Genomic DNA, 18981 nt, shown 5'->3' with positions numbered 1-18981 from the left:
GAAAGTGCCGCAGGGTGTGGAATATGGGCCTTGGGGGGACAGTGGGCAGGAGAGGCTGGGCCATCAGGTTGCGGTGGGGCTGCTGCTGATGGCACCAAAGAGGCTGGGCCCCACAGGGACAGGGACAGTCTCTGCCAGGGAAACTAGACACCCGCCCCCAAGCCCAAGGTTCCCTACTGAGGCCAGCCTCCCTGCACCCCCAGGAAAGCTGCAGGGCCCCTGCTGCCAGCGACCCCTGCAGGCAAACACAGCACTGCCAGCTCCCTGCCCACCGCCCCGCCTTCCTCTCCCAGGGGCCAGGCAGCCACAGGGACCCAGCCAGGAGAAGGCTTTGGGCACCTTCAGGTCTCCCTCTATTGTTTTTAATAATCGTTTAGAATCACTCAAGTAACACACAGCCCCCTGGGGGGGAATGGGAAGCGCTGGGGGACACCAGGGGAAGTGTGGCCCCCATCTGGGTCTCCAGGGCCTGCTGTGCCCCGATGTGGGTCATCACGTCCTGGCGCCAGGCCTGCCCCCTCCTCTTGCCCAGGGACCCATCCTGACCCAGAGCTGAGGGTCACAGACCAGGTCTCGGCTCCGAAATGCTCCTCCCTGGCTCTTCATCCTGGCCCAGGCGTGGAGATTTGTGCCTGGAACACACACCTGGGAAGGATGCTTTGTGGGGGGGACCAGCCCTTTCCTGGTCCCTGCTGTGGGAGGGGCCCTGGCCTCAGTGCCTTCATCTGTGAAGTGGGGTCACTGAACCCACTGAGCAGGGCTGAGTGGCGATTGCAGGAGGAAATGTCCACGAAGGCTTAGCCCAGTGCCCAGCATGGGGCTGTTGTCAAAGGTAATGAGACAGGGCAACTGAGCCTGGACCGCCTCCCTGGGCCTCTGGCCCCTCGAGGTGCCCCAGGGGGTGGGTGGGAGGGCACATGGAGGCCCAGCCTCCTTTATGACCCTTTGCTTGTGATGGGCACTGCCAATGATGAGAACTCACACCAGCTGGATTCCGAGCCCTGCTCCATCTCCTGGCTTCCTCCCGGCCTCTCCTTCACCCATGAAGGAACACTGACATGTTAGCAAGAGTCTTGCTTTCTTTCTGATGTCTGACCTCAATCACTTAGGTCCCAGGCTTCCCTGGTGGCTCAGATGGTAAGGAATCCGCCTGCAGTGCAGGAGACCCAGGTTCGGTCACTGGATGGGGAAGATCCCCTGAAGAAGGGAATGGCAACCCACTCCAGTACTCTTGCCTGGAGAACCCCATGGACAGAGGAGCCTGGCAGGCTACACTCCATGGGGTCGCAAAGAGTCAGACACACCTGAACGACTAACACTTTCATGATTGCCAAGGCCCCCCTCCTTCCTATGCCTTGCACGTCCCTTCCCCCAGCCCAAGCCCCTCAGATTGTTCTCCAAGGCTGGGGGCACTGTGGCTTCCCCACAGGCTCCTGGTTGGCCCCCAGTCACACGTCTCCAGTAACTTTCCCAGGGCCTGATCGGAGAGTGGCCCCAGAAGACTGGAGAAGGGTGGGGCAGCTGGGGACATCTTCAGGGCTGGTGTCTCTGAGCAGCTGACCCTCTCAGTGGATACTTCATACCCTGCCTCAGCTCCAGTCTAGGCTGCGTGCAAATCTCTCCATGATGGAGCCTCAGTTTCCTCATTTTTAAACTGGCCTTGCGAATTCCTTGGCAGTCCAGGGGTTAGGACTCTGCACTTTCACCGCCAAGGGCTGGGATTCAATCCCTGGTCGGGGAACTGAAATCCCACATGCCACACCATAAAAAAGAAATGGTGGGAGGGCCAAATTCATGACACCTTGCTCGTGGGCCTGTTTGGGTGTCCCAAGAGAATCAGGTTTGCAAAGCTCCCAGCAGACAGTGGCTGAGCGGAGGTAACAGCTGGTAGCCGATAAAAGCTGATCCGTCTCTCTACCCCCATTTGTGCTGGGAATCCTTCTCAGAGGAAGGTATGTCCTGGCTGGAGTTGCCAAGCTCCATGCAGGAGCCAGCTGGTGAACTGATTTAAAAGAGCACTGAGGTCATGATACTAAAGATCCTGCCATCGATTATTTTTTATGTCCACCCCTGTGCCAAGGATGCTATGTCAGCATCTCGCACAGTCCCTGCATGGCGGATGTGACACCTGTGCCTGTTTGTAGAGGAGCAAGTTAGGCTCAGAGAAGTGAAGCTGCTTGCCCGAGGATGCACAGCCCGCAAATGGCAGAGCCAGGATGCGGGCTGCGAAGCCACGTTGCCATCAGCTGGCCGGCTGTCTGGAGGGTCCCGTGCTGGGCCCTGGGAATACAGGGGGACAGATCCAGTTGGAACCCCCCGAGGTGCCCTGGGAGATTGCTGGGCTCCTCCTGCGTTGTTTACCCAGTTTCCTGGGAACAGAGGCAGGGGAGCGGGTGTGTGCACACCGGAGGGGGTGCAGGCATGTGGGAGGAGCCAGCTGCTAGGCCCCAGATGGTGGCTCTGCCCACCAGCGCTGCCAGCCTTCCCGGCTCTAGGAGGGGCTCAGTGGAGAAAGTGGGGGAGGCGGGAGTGCCTTGCGCAAGAGTGAGGCTTCGAGGAGGTTGTTTGTGTGAGTTTGGTGTTAGGTGGCCACGTGACTCTCACCCACTGGGAGAGATGAGGCTCAGAGAGATGTGGCCACCTTTTGCCAGTCACACAGCTAACGAGAGGCAGGGGTGGGATGAGCCCAGGCCTGTGATGCCCAGGTCTGTGCTCACAACCCCATGTGACAGTTTCCCAGGACAGGGCCTCCAGCTTCCAGGGCCCTGGGCAGGAGCTCCCAGCAGGTGGTGGTGCTGGAGTCTCCTTCACCATCTCTCGCCTGGTCTCTACCTCCAGGTACAAGGGCTTCATCAAGGACTGCCCCAGCGGGCAGCTGGATGCGGCAGGCTTCCAGAAGATCTACAAGCAGTTCTTCCCATTTGGGGACCCCACCAAGTTCGCCACATTTGTTTTCAATGTCTTTGATGAGAACAAGGTGAGCTGGTGATTGACGGGTCCTGCACCAGCCCGGAGTCCCCTCCCACCCCCTCAAAACCAGCCTGGAGTCCCCTCCACCCTCCACAACCAGCCCAGAGTCCCCTCCTTCCTGAGGCGTCTCCACATCCACGCTTACCCGCTGATGTTCCCTTTGGAGAAGAAACACATACACACACACACAAATGCACTCGCTTCATGCAGCCCACACATGCCTGTACACAAACGCGCACACACGCACGCATATACAACTAACACGTGCACTCGTATTGCACACAGATGATGCACGTGCATACGTTGCATGAGCTCCAGTGTGCACAAGGCACCCGCAGAGATCCACGTACGCACGCACATACCGTCCGCACAGACGTGTGTATACACACATGCTCGCATATACATCTGCTGTGACCCTTTTCTTACAAGGACGAAAGGCAAATGCCTCCAGGGATGATAATAGGAGTTGTAATCATAACAGGCATTTACTGAACCTTTACTATGTACTAAGCCCTTTACGTGCATTGTTTTTACTGAGACCTTACAATCGACTACCAGTAAAGGATGCCTTTTAATTACCCCCATTTAGCAGATGAGGAAACTGACAATCATATACCATGAGATCCTTTGTGCCTGGCTTCTTTCACTGAGCGTGACGTTTTCAAGGCTTATCCGTGTTGTAGGTGTCCACCCCTGCACCCCAGGCGATGGCCGCCCGGCAGTCGGCATGTACCCACCGCCGGGGCGTCTGCAGCCCTCTGGACTCCGTCCCACGCCGGCATGTGTCCTGGCTTCCCCCGTGTTCGTGGTAGATGTCCCATCACTTATTTCCACGCTCCACGCTGTCGGGCACTCAGGCTTGTTTCTGCTCTTTCCTGCCCTGGCTTTCTCCGCAGGCTGCCTGGCCCTGGGAAGAGCTCCGGTGGCCTCTCCGGGGTCTCAGTGTCCTCAGCTGCAAACCAAATAGGATCGGACAGTCCGGAGCCCCGCCTTCTTCTCAAGCCTCTGAGCCGGTGGTTCTAGGCTGAGGAGAAGGGGGTCCTGGCGGTCCATGTGCTGTGCTGATGGAGCCACTGGCTGTTCCTTCCACCAGCTGTGGAGTCAGGCTCTCCCCCTGGCTTGCCCTGGCACTGTCCCTCCTACTGGCCTGTCCCATTTCTAGTCCTCCCCTCCCCCTCCCCATCTTCTCCGAACCTCATCCCTTCCCTCCCATGCTCTGCACTTGGGCGTCTGGTACCTGCTGCCGTCCGTCCATCACCACCCGTCGGAGGAGGGGCCTGACCACCACTAACTGAGGCCACGCCCGCCCCTCTCTCTCCTGCAGGATGGGCGGATCGAGTTCTCCGAGTTCATCCAGGCGCTGTCGGTGACCTCGAGGGGAACCCTGGATGAGAAGCTGCGGTGTAAGTCTCGCTCTCTGGAGGTCCCAGGCTGGAGGGAGGCCAAACACCCGGGGCCCAGGCCATCTGCCCGGGGCTGACAGTGGCACAGATGTCCTGTCCTTCCAGGTCAGAGGCGGTTTCCCAGGGGTGCCCAGGCAGGAGGAACGTGGCTTCTTTAGGCGGGTGGACAGATGGGGCAGGAGCAGAGGGACATTTGAGCAGGTGCTGACATGCGAGGTTCAGTGGTAAAGGAATCTGCCTGCAATCTGACCTGGGTTTGATCCCTGGGTTGGGAAGGCCCCCTGGAGGATGAAATCGCAACCCACTCCAGTGTTCTTGCCTGGAGAATTCCATGGACAGAGGAGCCTGGCAGGCTATAGTCCATGGGGTCACAAAGAGACGGACATGACTGAGCGGCTAACACACACAGACATGGGACCTCAGGCAAGACAGCGAGGAGCTAAGAGCTCCACTTCCAGGGCTGGACCCACTGCTTTGGAGGCTGTTTTGATGACAGATCTAATTCATTCACTTATGTACTGGTTCAGCCAACAGATACTGACCAAACATGGCCACGTGTCAGTCCTGGACAGAGACCGGGACCCACTGGAGCATCAGATAGACAGGCAGGTGCCTGACAGCCTTAGTGGCTGTCAGTCTAGCATGGGGGCGTTATCCATAAGGTCCCAGAAAACTGCAGCCGAGACAGGAAGCGCAAGATGTGAGCTGACTGGATAGGAACTGACCCTGCTGTGTGCTGGGAGCTGAGCTGGGAGAGATTGGAGGGAAGAGCGCTCGTGGCAGGGCAACAGCATGTGCGAGGCCCTGAAGAGGGTCAAGAGAAGGATTCAGAGCAGAGAGTGAGGGACTCTGGAGAGAAGATAAAGGCCATGGGCTAGAACTCACTCCTCCCTGAATGCAGAGTTCCCAGGAGTAGCAAGGAGAGATAAGAAAGCCTTCCTCAGTGATCGATGCAAAGAAAGAGGAAAACAATAGAACAGAAAAGACGAGAGAGAAGACGAGAGAGATTTTCAAGAAAATTAGAGATACCAAGGGAACATTTCATGCGAAGATGGGCACAATAAAGGACAGAAATGGTTTGGACCTAACAGAAGCAGAAGATATTAAGAAGAAGTGGCAAGAATACACAGAAGAACTGTACAAAAAAGGTCTTCTTGACCCAGATAACCACGATGGTGTGATCACTTACCTAGAACCAGACATCCTGGAATGTGAAGTCAAGTGGGCCTTAGGAAGCATCACTATGAACAAAGCTAGTGGAGGTGATGGAATTCCAGCTGAGTTATTTCAAATCCTGAAAGATGATGTTGTGAAAGTGCTGGACTCAATATGCCAGCACATTTGGAAAACTCAGCAGTGGCCACAGGACTGGAAAAGGTCAGTGTTCATTCCAATCCCAAAGAAAGGCAATGCCAAAGAATGCTCAAACTACCGCACAATTGCAGTCATCTCACACGCTTTCTCCAAGCTAGGCTTCAACAGTATGTGAACCAAGAACTTCCAGATGTTCAAGCAGGATTTAGAAAAGGCAGAAGAACCAGAGATCAAATTGCCAATATCCGTTGGATCATAGAAAAAAGCAAGAGAATTCCAGGAAAACATCCACTTCTGCTTCATTGACTACACAAAAGCCTTTGACTCTGTGGATCACAACAAACTGTGGGAAATTCTTAAAGAGATGGAAATGCCAGACCAACTTGCCTGCCTCCTGAGAAACCTGTATGCAGGTCAAGAAGCAACAGTTAGAACTGGACATGGAACAACAGACTGGTTCCAAATTGGGAAAGGAGTGTGTTAAGGCTGTCTATTGTCACCCTGCTTATTTAACTTTTATGCAGAGTACATCATGTGAAATGCTGGGCTGGATGAAGCACATGCTGGAATCAAGATTGCTGGGAGAAATATCAATAACCTCAGATATGCAGATGACACCACCCTTATGGTACCACCCTTATGAAGAGGAACTAAAGAATCTCTTGATGAAAGTGAAAGAGGAAAATGAAAAAGCTGGCTTAAAACTCAACATTCAGAAAACTAAGATCATGGCATCGGCTCCCATCACTTCATGGCAAATAGATGGGGAAACAATGAAACAGTGACAGGCTTTATTTTCTCGGGCTCCAGAATCACCGCAGACGGTGACTGCAGCCATGAAACTAAAAGACGCTTGCTCTTTGGAAGAAAAACTATAATAAACTTAGACAGCGTATTTAAAAAGTAGAGGCATTACTTTACCAACAAAGGTCTGTCTAGTCAAAGCTATGGTTTTTCCAGTGGTCATGTATGGATGTGAGAGTTAGATCATAAAGAAGGCTGAGCGCTGAAGAATTGATGCTTTTGAACTGTAGTGTTGGAGAAGACTCTTGAGAGTCCCTGGGACTGCAAGGAGATCCACCTGGTCCATCCTAAAGGAAATCAGTCCTGAATATTCTTTGGAAAGACTGATGCTGAACCTGAAGCTCCAATACTTTAGCCACCTAATGCGAGGAGTCGACTCATTAGAAAAGACCCTGATGCTGGGAAAGATTGAGGGCAGGAGGGGAAGCGGATGACAGAAGATGAGATGGTTGGATGGCATCACCGACTCAATGGACATGAGTTTGAGCAAGCTCTGGGAGATGGGAAGGACAGAGAAGCCTGGCATGCTGCAGTCCATGAGGTCACAAAGAATCGGACACAACTGAGTGACTGAACACCACTTCTCACTGAGACATCTTCACCGCTTTGCATCGGCACCAAGAAAATGCAGCGGTTTCTTTTAGGAATAAAAGAGGATTTTATTTATGCAGAAGCTCCTCCCTGTCTCCCAGGCATATGATTTTATTTTCTAAGGTGACCCTAGCAGGATACAGCATCAGTGTGGAGAGGGAGTGACTGAGAGCAGGCAGAGGCTGGTGGGTGGGGAGGGAGAGCGGTGGTTTGGGAGATCCTCCTGGGGCCTCGGCTCTTGCAGACCTGGTGTCTCCTTTGCATATATATATCTTCAATAACTCTGGTTGAATGGTGCCTGTGTCCCTTTGGTGTGTGTGTCTCTCTGTCTCCTCCCATCTGTGTTGATGTAAATATTCAATGGGCTTCCCAGGTGGCTTAGCAGTAAAGCATCTGCCTGCTAATGCAGGAGATGTGAGATTGATCCCTGGGTGGGGAAGAGCCCCTGGAGTAGGAAATGGCAACCCACTCCAGTATTTTTGTCTGGGGAATTACGTGGACGGAGGAGCCTGGTGGGCTACAGTCCGTGGGGTCGCACAGAGTCAGAGATGTCTGAGCGAATAAACAACAGATATTCATTGACTGGATGAGTGATGGGGCTCTTGGCTGGACTGCATGCTGAGATGCAGGGTGGGATGGCTCCCCTGCCCCGGGCCAGGGGTGATTCCGTCCTGGCTGGCTGATTGCAGGGGCCTTCAAACTCTACGACTTGGACAACGACGGCTACATCACCAGGAATGAGATGCTGGACATTGTGGACGCCATTTACCAGATGGTGGTGAGAAGCTTGGGTTGTATGGGGTGGGGCGAGGCCGTAGGGACATGATATTTAGTGACTGGCCCTGGCCCAGAGGAAGCACCCCCTGGGGCAGCTCTCCTGCCAGGGGTAAGAGATGGCAGATGAGGGTCACTGCCCGGGGTTGCTCTGTGCAGATGGGGGCTGGGGTGGAGGGGATGTTCTGGAGCAGAATTACAGATGGTGGGGGCATTGTAGGGAATCGGAGGGAGGGAGAGGCAGGCCTCATCTGGAACTGCCCTGGTCTGGGGGGCATATTTTTTTTTTGGCAGTGCCCCAGGTCATGTGGGATCTTAGTTCCCTGAGTAGGGATCGAACCCTCACCCTCTGCACTGGAAGCGTGAAGTCTTAACCACTGGACCATGTGGGAAGTCCTGGGGTGGGGGAGAGGGCGTATTTTTGAACAAGGGGCCCCAGGTCAGGTGTGGCAGGGGCCAGTCCCTACCTCATCTGTCCCTGGCAGGGGAACACTGTGGAGCTCCCTGAGGAGGAGAACACCCCGGAGAAGAGGGTGGACCGGATCTTTGCCATGATGGACAAGGTGAGACCCCTCGCATAGGCTCCACTGACCACTTAGGGGTCCAGCTCCAGGCAGGAGTCATGACTGGTGTGATGTCCACTGGTCTGGCTGGCAGCCATCCCCTTTGAACATCAAGCGTTTTAAATAAATTTGTCCAGCTCTTTCTCTTTGATCCACTAAGATTCTCAACCTTGTAAATTTTTTGCCATGGACCAGAGATGTTGGCATTCTGGACAAGTTGGCTGTGGACTCCTCAGAATAATGATTTTTAAGTGCATTAGATAAAACCCACAGGGTTACGAAGGGAGCTATTTGGAATACAGCTGGCAAGACCTTTTTTAAAAAAGAATTTGTGATGTGAGCTTCTTTATGAATACGTTGGATAATAAGATATAGAGGTGGGTTTAAGCATCCGGTAATACCGAAGCGGGGCGATATGTACGGGTGGTCCTGCAGCAGCTGTGATGTGTCATGAAAATGCCGAGATCCCCACGGTTGACAAAGTCACAGGTACTTCCGGTCCCGTGGGGGATCATCACCTAGATTCATTATGGAAGGAAGGGCTCAATTTCAGTTAGAAGTTAGCAAAAAGGACGGCCTCATTTTTTCCCATTTTAGTTCACAGACCTGCTGATTTCTGTCCACAGACCCCAGTTTAAGAAACCCTTCTTTTTAAAATGAGTTTGTTATTTTTATTATTATTTTTTACAGTAGGCCCTTGTTGGTTATCTATTTTAAATATTAGCAGTGTGTCCTTGGCAATCCCAAACTCCCGGTCTAGCCCTCACTCTACCCCCCAGCTAGTCACTGGGGGAATAAATTCATTTCTCAGTCTGTGAGTCTGTTTTGTAAATAAGTTCATTCTTATCCTTTTTTTTAACTTTTTATTTTGTATTGGGGTATAGCCGATTGACAATGTTGTGATGGTTTCAGGTGGACAACAAAGAGACTCAGCACGTAACCATTCTCCCCCAAACTCCCCTCCCATCCAGGCTGCCACATGACACTGAGCAGACTCCCCTGAGCTATACAGCAGGTCCTCGTTGGTTATCCATTTTAAGTGTAGCAGTGCATATGTGTCAATTCCAAACTCCCAGTCTATTGCTGCCCGACCCTTCCCCTGCTGGTAACCATAAATTCGTTCTCTAAATCTGTGAGTCTGTTTCTATTTTGTAAATAAGTTCATCTGTATCAGTTTTTTAAGCTTCTGCATATAAGCAATATCATATAAGAAACCCTTCTTTATACCAAAGTTTTAAAAGCGGAAATAGCATTGTTTTTAAATAGTAATTGGATAGCAGGATGGTACGGAAACCCAGGACTGCTTGCCTTCAAAAAAGAATACGAATGAGAGTGACCTTGGGCTTGTGATTACATCCTGGTTGGGTGCAGGTGCTTGTCCTGAAAGCTTTGAGCCTGAGGCCTGACTTCCTTAATTAAAAAAGTGAGATCAGCTCACGTCAGAGAGGCTCGGACACGGAGGCTCAGCCGGCACTGGGCTCCTGGTGACAATCAAAAGACGCGTCCACAGAGCGTGGGCTGAGAATCCTAGTTTCTTGTGGAGAGGTTCAGCGCTATTCAACGGCAAGGTGTTAAATCCCCCTCCGTCGTCCCCAGTCAGGCCTCCCTTATTTTGGGAAGCAAAGCACACGCTGGGGTCAGATTGGGTGCAAACCCGGCTTCCGCAGTTAGCAGCCAGGGGGCCTGGGCAGTGACGAGCTTTAGCATCCTCACCGGTAAGATGGTGATAAGACCAGCCCCTCTTCTTAGATCAAGCACCTGTGTAGCATGAGTGGGACCCACAGTGGGCACCCCTCGAGCTCTGCCTGCTGAGTCTGTGGAGCCCTCATCACGCTGCCCTCTCTGGGTGTGGGACATGGCAGGGTCAGGGGTGCCTCCAAGGCCTTTCTCCTTTGCCCTCACGTGTTTCCCTGAAAGATGCTTCAGGGGAAGGAGTTCTGGCCCCAATCATTTCCTCCCACAAGAGATCCACCAAAGCCCTCTTACGTGGGTCCCACCCAGCCTCCTCGCCGATCTCTGGGTCCCAGGGAACGGCTTAAACACCCTTCCAAGGGTGACCCCAGAGACACGCATCAGGCCCTCAGCCTTGTGGGATTTACACCCTTTGTGGGGACAAACAGCAGCAAGGATGATAACCATGGCCCTAAGGGGCGCTGCCAGTCGGCCAAGCCCTTTACAACAGCTTGAGCCCAAGTATGGCTCACCCAGTGCCCCGAAGAAGCAGGGCAGTTCTCTCCACTCCCCAGATGCGAAAACAGGAACCCCGAGAGGTGGGTCGCCCACCCAAGGTGAGGCAGCCAGGAAGTGCCCGGGTCTGTCTGTGCCCAGCTCCTCCCACCTAATGAGCGGCATTGCCTCCCTCCTGACCTAACTTGGGAAGCACTCTGGGGACCAGCCCTGGGCTGGGCTTGGGAGCACATGTTTAGGGTCCGGGCCAGAGGCCCCTGTCCTAGGAGGCTGGCCCCCCTCTCCCCTCTACCCACCTCTCTGCTTGCAGAACGCCGATGGGAAGCTGACGCTGCAGGAGTTCCAGGAAGGATCCAAGGCGGACCCGTCCATCGTGCAGGCGCTGTCCCTCTATGATGGGCTGGTATAGTCCAAGGCCCAGAGCTGGGGTGAGTGGAGGGGGCTTGGGGGTGGGGTGGGGGCAAGGGGGCACACCCAGCCAGAGCACACCTGGGTTTGGCAGATAAGTGCCTGGGTTTCTCAGGGGCCCTTGGGGTCTGCCCAGGTGAAACACAGCTAGTAGGGGGAGGCCCAGGAGGCAGGGCCTTCAGATCAGCCAGGGCTCCCCTGTTTTTGTCGTTTTTATATACCTAGATTCAGCCAGAGACTTGACTTGAGTAGAAATTTCCCTGGGTTGAAAACACTTTGAAATAACATCCCAGTTCCCAGTCAAGGCCAGGGGCCTAGGAGAATAGAAGTTTCTCCTCCCTTCTCGGTCAGGGTGGCTGAAGACCTCAGCTTCTGACTCTCTTGATCAGTAGCTCAGACATGGTTTCTTCTTATTTTTAACCCATAAGCTTTTGGTTTGTTTCTCTTAGTGCTGGATGATAGCCTGCAGAGGCTTCTGTTGCTGGCAGAGAACTGACCCCCACGTCTTGTCCAGCTGTTAGCACTCTTGTACGTGTCTCCTGGATGATGCGTTCTGTCGGTACAGACCTAAGAGTAGAATTGCTGGAACATAGAATGTGTGTATATATTTAGCTTTAGTTGGTACTACCAGACAGTTTTCCAACGTGGTTGTACCATCCCCTACTCCCACTCGTGCTGTATGGGTGCTCCCGGTGCTCCACTTCCTGGCCAGCCTTGGATCTTCTCTGTCTTCTTAAATTTCAGCCGTTTTGGTGAGCCTGTAGTGATAGCTTGTTGTAATCTTTCTCTGCATGTCTCTGATGAGTGCTTAAGTTGGGCACATTGGCATATGTGAAAGTGAAAGTGAAAATCGCTCAGTCGTGTCAGACTCCTTGTGATCCCATGGACTGGGCCTGCCAGGCTCCCCTGTCCATGGAATTCTCCAGGCAAGAGTACTGGAATGGGTTGCCGTTCCCTTCTCCAGGAGATCTTCCCAACCCAGGGATCGAACCCAGGTCTCCCGCATCGCAGGCAGCTTCTTTACCATCTGAGCAGGGAAGCCCAAGAATACTGGAGTGGGTAGCTTATCCCTTCTCCAGGGGATCTTCCCGACCCAGAAATCGAACCAGCGTCTCTTGCATTGCAAGCAGATTCTTTACCAGCTGAGCTACCTGGGAAGCTTATGCGTGCATCCTCCATTTTTCCATCACCTTATTTGCAGTGCTGTCTTAGTCGTCTGTTGCTGCATACTGAGATCTTGCAAAACAGCAGCCGGAAAGAATAAATGTCAGGAATTTGGATACAGCTTTTTTTGGTGCCTTCGGATCAAAGTGTGTCATGAGGATACAGCCGAGCTGTCAGGAGGGTGATAACCCATCGCAGTTGGCCCAAGAGAATCCTGAATTTAGCACTGAAAGCCCTATGTCCTGGGAAACCCCTCTGTGTTAGGTAAACCAGAGTGATCACTCCCTGTTGGCCAGGGCTGTGGTCTCATCTGAAGGTGTGGCTAGGGCTGACCCACTTCTAAGCTCACTCACTTGGCTTGGCAGCCTCACCACGTGCCCCTTTGCACAAGGCTGCCTAACAGCATGGTGACTGGCTTCCCTGAGGGTGAGATTTCTGGGAGGGAGAGAACCCAAGGTGAAAGCACAGTCTTTTTATAACCCGATCTTGAGAAGCAAGATCCCATTGTTTCTTCCTCAAGAATGCCTTCACTACTTTAAGCTATTTGTATTTCTATATACATTTTAGAATCAACTTATAAATGCCTATGTGCACACACACACACACGTACTTGGATTTTGATTGGGACTGAGTTGAATCTCAGCTTCCCAGGTGTTGCTAGTGGTAAAGAACCTGCCTGCCAATGCAGGGGATGTAAGAGACTTGGGTTCAATCCCTGGGTCGGGAAGATCCTCTGGAGGAGGCCATGGCAACCCACTCCAATATTCTTGCCTGGAGAATCCCATGTACAGAGCAGCCTGGCAGGCTACATCCATAAGCTTGCAAAGAGTTGGACATGACTGAAGTGACTTAGCATGCATACAAGAGTTGAATCTACTGTTTAACTTGGGGGAAAATTGGCAGCTTTATAATGATGGGTGTTCCAATCCATGAAGATGGTATATCTGTCTGTTTCTGTGCAGTTCAGTTCAGTCGCTCAGTCGTGTCCGACTCTTTGCAGCCCCATGGACTGCAGCACGCTAGGCCTCCCTGTCCATCACCAACTTCCAGAGTTTATTCAAACTCACATCCATTGAGTTGGTGATGCCATCCTTTGAATTTTTGTCTTCGTAGCATTTTGCTCTTTTTAGCTAAAAGGTCTTTCACATCTCTAATAGATTTATCCCTAGGTATTTGATGTTTTTGACGGTGTTTTAAGTAGTAATTTTAATTGTATTTTCCATTTGTTTCTGGTTTATAGAAATTCAGGTGATTTTTTTTTTAACTGATCCTATAACCATGGTCCTGCTAACTTCATTTATTAAATCTTAGGTTCTGCCTTAGATTCTTCTGGATTGTTTCCATTCTCTTTCTTCCTTTCCCATCTCTCTGCCTTTGTTCCTTTCTCCTGCTTCCTTGCTGGTTGGGCCCTCCCATCACACAGGAGTGATGAAGGTCTAACTCTCGGGGGAAAGCTTTCAGTGGTTTCCCATTAGTTAGGTTATTTGTTATTAGTTAGGTTGTTAGATAGATTTGATCAGATTTAGGAAGTTTTCTTCTTCTAGGAGTTGTTTTTTTTTTTTTTTAATCATTAGTGGAGTTGAATTTTATCAAAATTTTCTGCATTTATCAATATTCGTATATGACTTTTCTGTCTTTCTTTGTTGTTAAGACGATGAATTGCACCAGGTGATGGGTGTGTGTGTGTGTGTGTGTGTGAATATATTGTGTGGCTCATCCATGGAGTCCTGCCTATTTAAATATTCTATGTTTTTTAGATAGTCTATTTTTTTTTTTTTTCTGTTCTTTTTCAAATTCTTTTCCCATTTAGGTTGCTATATAATATTGAGCAGAGTTCCCTGTGCTATACAGTAGGTCTTTTTGGTTACCTGTTTTAAATATAGAAACGTGTGCATGTCAACCCCAAACTCCCTAACTGTCTCTCCCTTCCAGCCTTACCCCCGGGTAACCAAAAGTTCATTCTCTAAGTCTCTGAGTCTGTTTCTATTTTGTAAATAAATTCAGTTGTATAATTTTTTTCCAGTTTTACATATAAGTGAGGCCACATGGTATTTGTCTTTCTCTGTCTGACTTTCTTCACTCAGTCAATCTCTGGGTTCATCCATGTTGCGGCAAATGGCCTTATTCCGTTCTTTTTAACGGCTGAGTAATGTTCCATTGTGTGTATGCACCACATCTTTATCCATTCATTTGTTGATGGATGTTTTCAACAGTGCTGCAGTGAACACTGGGGTGCATGTATCCCTTGGAACCATGTTTTTCTCTGGATATATGCCCAGGAGTGGGATTGTAGGATCATACGGTAGCTCTATTTTTAGTTTTTTAAGGAACCTCCATACTGTCCTCCACAGCAGCTGTACCAATTTACTTTCCCACCAACAGCGTAGGAGGGTTCCCTTCTCTCCATGCCCTCTCCATCCTTTATTGCTTGTGGATTTTGTGATGATGGCCCTTCTGACTTAACACCAATCGATTTTTGCATGCTAAGCCACTCATGATAAGCTTTTATGTATCATCAGATTTGATTTGCTGATATTTTGTTTAGGAGGCCTGTTTTGAAACTTCTAATGTTATTTTGCATACTAAATCCTTTTTCATTGAAGGGACATTAGAAAATATGTTTAAAAAGAAAACCTCCATTAAAAATTATCATTAAAAAAAAAGCCTTCATATATAACCCCGATGGCTCAGTGAGTGGGGGCTCCACCTGCAATGCAGAAGACATAGGCCATGCAGGTTTGATCCCTGGGTCGGGAAGATTCCCCTGGAGGAGGAAATGGAAGCCCACTCCAGTATTCTTGCCTGAAAAATCCCATGGACAATGGAGCCTGGCGGGCTACAGTCCAAAGGGTCGCAAAGAGTTGGACATGACTGAGTGACTGAACATACACACATATAGCCCAGAAATAACCACTGTGAACATTTTGTGTCTAGAATGATTCAGAAAGAATTGAACACTTACAGAAACTTAATGCTCAGTAACTGGGTCACATAGGAACATAATAATCAAACCAATTTGTAAAGGAACTGTGACAGATATTTCTGTCATCTTAGAGACGCTCAGTATGCAGCTCTGGGTCCTGGAGCACATCCTGATCTGTTGTCTAATTTCCACGGTCCCTTTCTGTGAATTACCACCAGAGGCCTTCTTAGCAACTGCCACCTAACAACTGCTTCACTTCCTCCAGGCCATGGAAAAGTGGCGCAAACATGGGTTTTGATGTATTCCCCGCCGAGGACAAGTTGTACAGTGTAATTCATTTCTTTAAAGCGTGTGATTATTTTTGAATTACCTTATTTGTTTTTGCCTCACAGTTTTCTATGAATATATATATATATATATATACATATTTCCTCAACAACAATGAGTTCATAGCCATATGCTGTTGGCTGTTTTTCTCTTTTTTTTGTTTTGTGTTTTCAAAGAACAACTTGTAGGAAACACTTATTTTTTCTTTTAGAGACTCAACACCAAGAGGTTTGTAACGTGTTTTATCCAGCTTGTCTGCACTAGCTTTCCTTAACACAATTTATGTAGCCATATATCTTACCCTCACCCTCCCGCGTTGGCCAAGACGGTGTAACTTTATTTCCGTGACAAGCTTTTCAGGGTGACAAGTTTCACTTTTCTAAAGCTCTTCCCGAAAATTGCCCTTCCTATTTCTTCTCAGGCTTTCCCAGATCCTGTCTGATTGTAATTACATCCAACTTGTGTTCTGTCGTTTTTGTGATTTATTTGCCTTCTGAGATTCCTGATGTATCATAATTCTTAGATAAATTACTGTTATATAATTCATTGAATTATTCAGGAACTGAGATCATGCATATTTTCTGCATCACTAAATCTTGCTCGAGATCATCCTTTTTAATAGCTGCATAGTATTCCATTTATGGCTGGACCATACTTTAACCAGTGTTGTGGTATGGGAGACTTAGGTTGTTGGAAATTTGAGGATGAATTAAAACCATTTTAATTATGGAAACATTCTCAGGCAACAGTGGAGAATATGTAACTCCATGTACCTATCAGTCAGTTCAGTTGCTCAGTCATGTCTGACTCTTTGTGACCCCATGAACCACAGCATGCCAGGCCCCCCTGTCCGTCACCAACTCCCGGAGTCCACCCAAAAGCATGTCCATTGAGTCAGTGATGCCATCCAACCATCTCATCCTCTGTTGTCCCCTTCTCCTCTTTCCCAGCATCAGGGTCTTTTCAAATGAGTCAGCTCCTCTCATCAGGTGGCCAAAATATTGGCGTTTCAGCTTCAGCATCAGTCCCTCCAATGAATACCCAGGGCTGACCCAGCTTCAGAATCACCAATTCATAGCAATCTTGACCATCTATTCCCTCCCCACACACCACTCAAGCTGGGTTGTTTTGAAGAAAATTCAAGACATCATATCATTTAATACATAAATATTTCAAAATGTATTTCTAAAACATAATTATTCTTTAAAAAAATCCATAATACCAAGAAAAAAGTAATTCCTTAATACGCTCCCATCAGCATTTAAATTCCAGTTTCCCATTATTTCAGTTTTTTTCTTACTTTGATTATTGGAGTCAGAATTGGAATAAAAGCCACAGATGGCAATTGGTTGGTAGGTCTCTTTTATTTATCTTTTTTATTAAAGATTTTTTTATGTGGAACATTTTAAAATTCTTTACTGAATTTGTTACAATATCGCTTCTGTTTCATGGGTTTTGTTTTTGTTTTCGCTGAGAGGCATGTGGGATCTTAGCTTCCTGACCAGGGATGGAACCTGCAGCCCCTGCACTGGAAGGCAAAGTCTTAACCACTGGACCACCAGGGAAGCCCCCTCTTAAGTTTATTTTCATCTCTAAGTTTTCCCCCATCCCTTTCCGTCTCACTGTTTGTTGAGAAGCGCATTCTGTAGGGTCCCCACAGTCTGGGGTTTGCTAACGGTGCCCCGGCGTGCTGCTTACAGACTCCTGTTTCCTGTTCTTCCTGGAAACGGCAGTTGATCTTCCCACTGGATTTGGTCCACTTTTGGTGAGACCGTCTCGTGTCTGGGGTTGTGTGTGTCCAGCGGGCACCCGTGATGTCGGTGACATCAGCAGCTCTTGCTGACTGCCACCCGCATCCATTCATCAGGTCGTGCAAAATGGTGATGTCCTACAGGTGTCTTTCCTTCATGGCTGGCTGCGTCACTTCTATAAAGGGAGATATCCCCTCATCCACTCGTGGGTTATCCCCAGGGTACAGTGTTCACAGGGAGGGCAGGATGGATACTCGATTCTTTATCAGTTTTCAAAACAAGTTGGATTTCCCACATCCTTTAGAAGTGACCAGTGATGTTTTATAAAAACAATATGTGTAATTATGAGTTTAGGGATTTAAATGCATTTGATGAGTTTATTTTGGGGTGGGGGGGGGAACTGCCAAACTTTTCCACAGTATCTGCATCATTTTATGTTCCTGCCAGCGATGATCAAGGGTTCCAATTTTTCCACACCCTCACCAACGCTTGTTAGTTTTAGGTTTTATCCTAGTATTTGTGAAGTGGTGTTTCTTTCTCTCTCTCTCTCTCTTTTTTTTCCCCTCTCCTCAAGGCGTGGGGATCTTTGTTCCCTGATCAGGGATCAAACCTGTGGCCCCTTGCACTGGAAATACAAAGTCTTAACCACTGGACCACCAGGGCAGTTCCTCCTTGTGGTTCTGGTTTGCTTTTCCCTGATGGCTGATTCTGTCGAGCATCTTTTCCTGTGCTTATTGGCCCCTGCTCACTTTGTTCTTAACGGTTGCGCATTCTTTTATCGCATGGTTCTGTCTTTATTGATCCAACCCGTCCCTCCCTCGTGGACACTGTTTGTTCTCTCCTGTTTAATTTTGTTGTTACAGGTGATACTGTCATAAGCATCGCGTTTATTTCTTAAGCACACATACTTAAGCACCAAATGTGGGGATCGGAGGGCGTGCACGTTTTTAGGACTCGTCACCTCATTCTCTAGTTCCAGGGTCCCCAGTCCCTGGGCCATGGACTGGTACTGGTCGGTGGCCTGTTAGGAACCGGGCTGCACAGCATGTAGTGAGCAGCTGTTTTCCATGAAACCGGTTCCTGGTGCCAACAGGGTTGGGGACGGCCCCTCCAGTTGACTCCCGCCCGCTCTGTGCCCCTGGCAGCCAGCACTGAGCCCGCCCCGCCTCCTGTGTCTTCCAGATGCCTGGGAACCACTCACCTCCTCCCGTGCCATGAGGCCACCTCCGCCCTGACTCCCCCGCCCCCGACTCCCGTGTCCACCGAGCCTTCCTCCACATCCACGCCCAGCCGAGCTGCCCTGGAATCGCGAGGCCGGCTCCCCCCATCCCTGCACCCACCCGCCGCCTGAAGCCACCGGCTCCGATCGCCAACAATCTCTGCTTGTCCGGAAATCGACCACACGGATGGGAAAGGCTCCGGCCCTCTGCAGAACCCAGGACTCGTCTGCTTCGCAGGAGGGGCCTCTCGGTCTCTCCCGCTCTCCTTGCGTGTGTGCTTTTTTTTTTTTATTTCAAACAGACATTGAAAAAGAAAACAACAAAACAAAACTACCTTCTGTTCTAGAAGATTCCGACTGACAGATGGGGAGAAGGCCTCGGAGAACCCTGCTTCCCACCTTGACCTTTGCAGCCAGAGAGGCCCCGGGAGTCCTGGCTTCGGCTGCGGGGCCTCAGGGCGTGGGGGGTAATGTGATGTTGCCGCCCCCCTTCCTCGGGCAGCAAGACCGCCTGCTTGGCTAGGATGGTTAATTACGATGATGCTGATTTTCTGTGATAACAGTATTGTGCTTTTGGTGGGGA

At 50.1% G+C, this 18981-nt stretch overlaps 1 protein-coding gene across 1 annotated transcript in view; it reads left to right on the top strand.

Moving 5' to 3' along the window:
- Positions 1 to 18975, top strand: part of NCS1 (neuronal calcium sensor 1) — a 42148-nt gene extending 23173 nt beyond the window's left edge. The window contains exons 10-15 of the mRNA XM_010856951.1: positions 2839 to 2977; positions 4295 to 4373; positions 7772 to 7860; positions 8342 to 8419; positions 10917 to 11034; positions 18362 to 18975. Coding sequence (XP_010855253.1) covers positions 2839 to 2977; positions 4295 to 4373; positions 7772 to 7860; positions 8342 to 8419; positions 10917 to 11015 — 484 coding nt within the window. The 3' untranslated portion in view covers positions 11016 to 11034; positions 18362 to 18975. The remainder of the gene's footprint in view (positions 1 to 2838; positions 2978 to 4294; positions 4374 to 7771; positions 7861 to 8341; positions 8420 to 10916; positions 11035 to 18361) is intronic.
- The last annotated feature ends 6 nt before the right edge of the window (positions 18976 to 18981 follow it).

This window comes from Bison bison, unplaced genomic scaffold (genome assembly GCF_000754665.1).
Source record: "Bison bison bison isolate TAMUID 2011002044 unplaced genomic scaffold, Bison_UMD1.0 scf7180017864375, whole genome shotgun sequence".
NCBI classification, from domain to species: Eukaryota; Metazoa; Chordata; class Mammalia; order Artiodactyla; family Bovidae; genus Bison; species Bison bison.
This window is presented reverse-complemented; position numbering and strand designations above follow the sequence as displayed.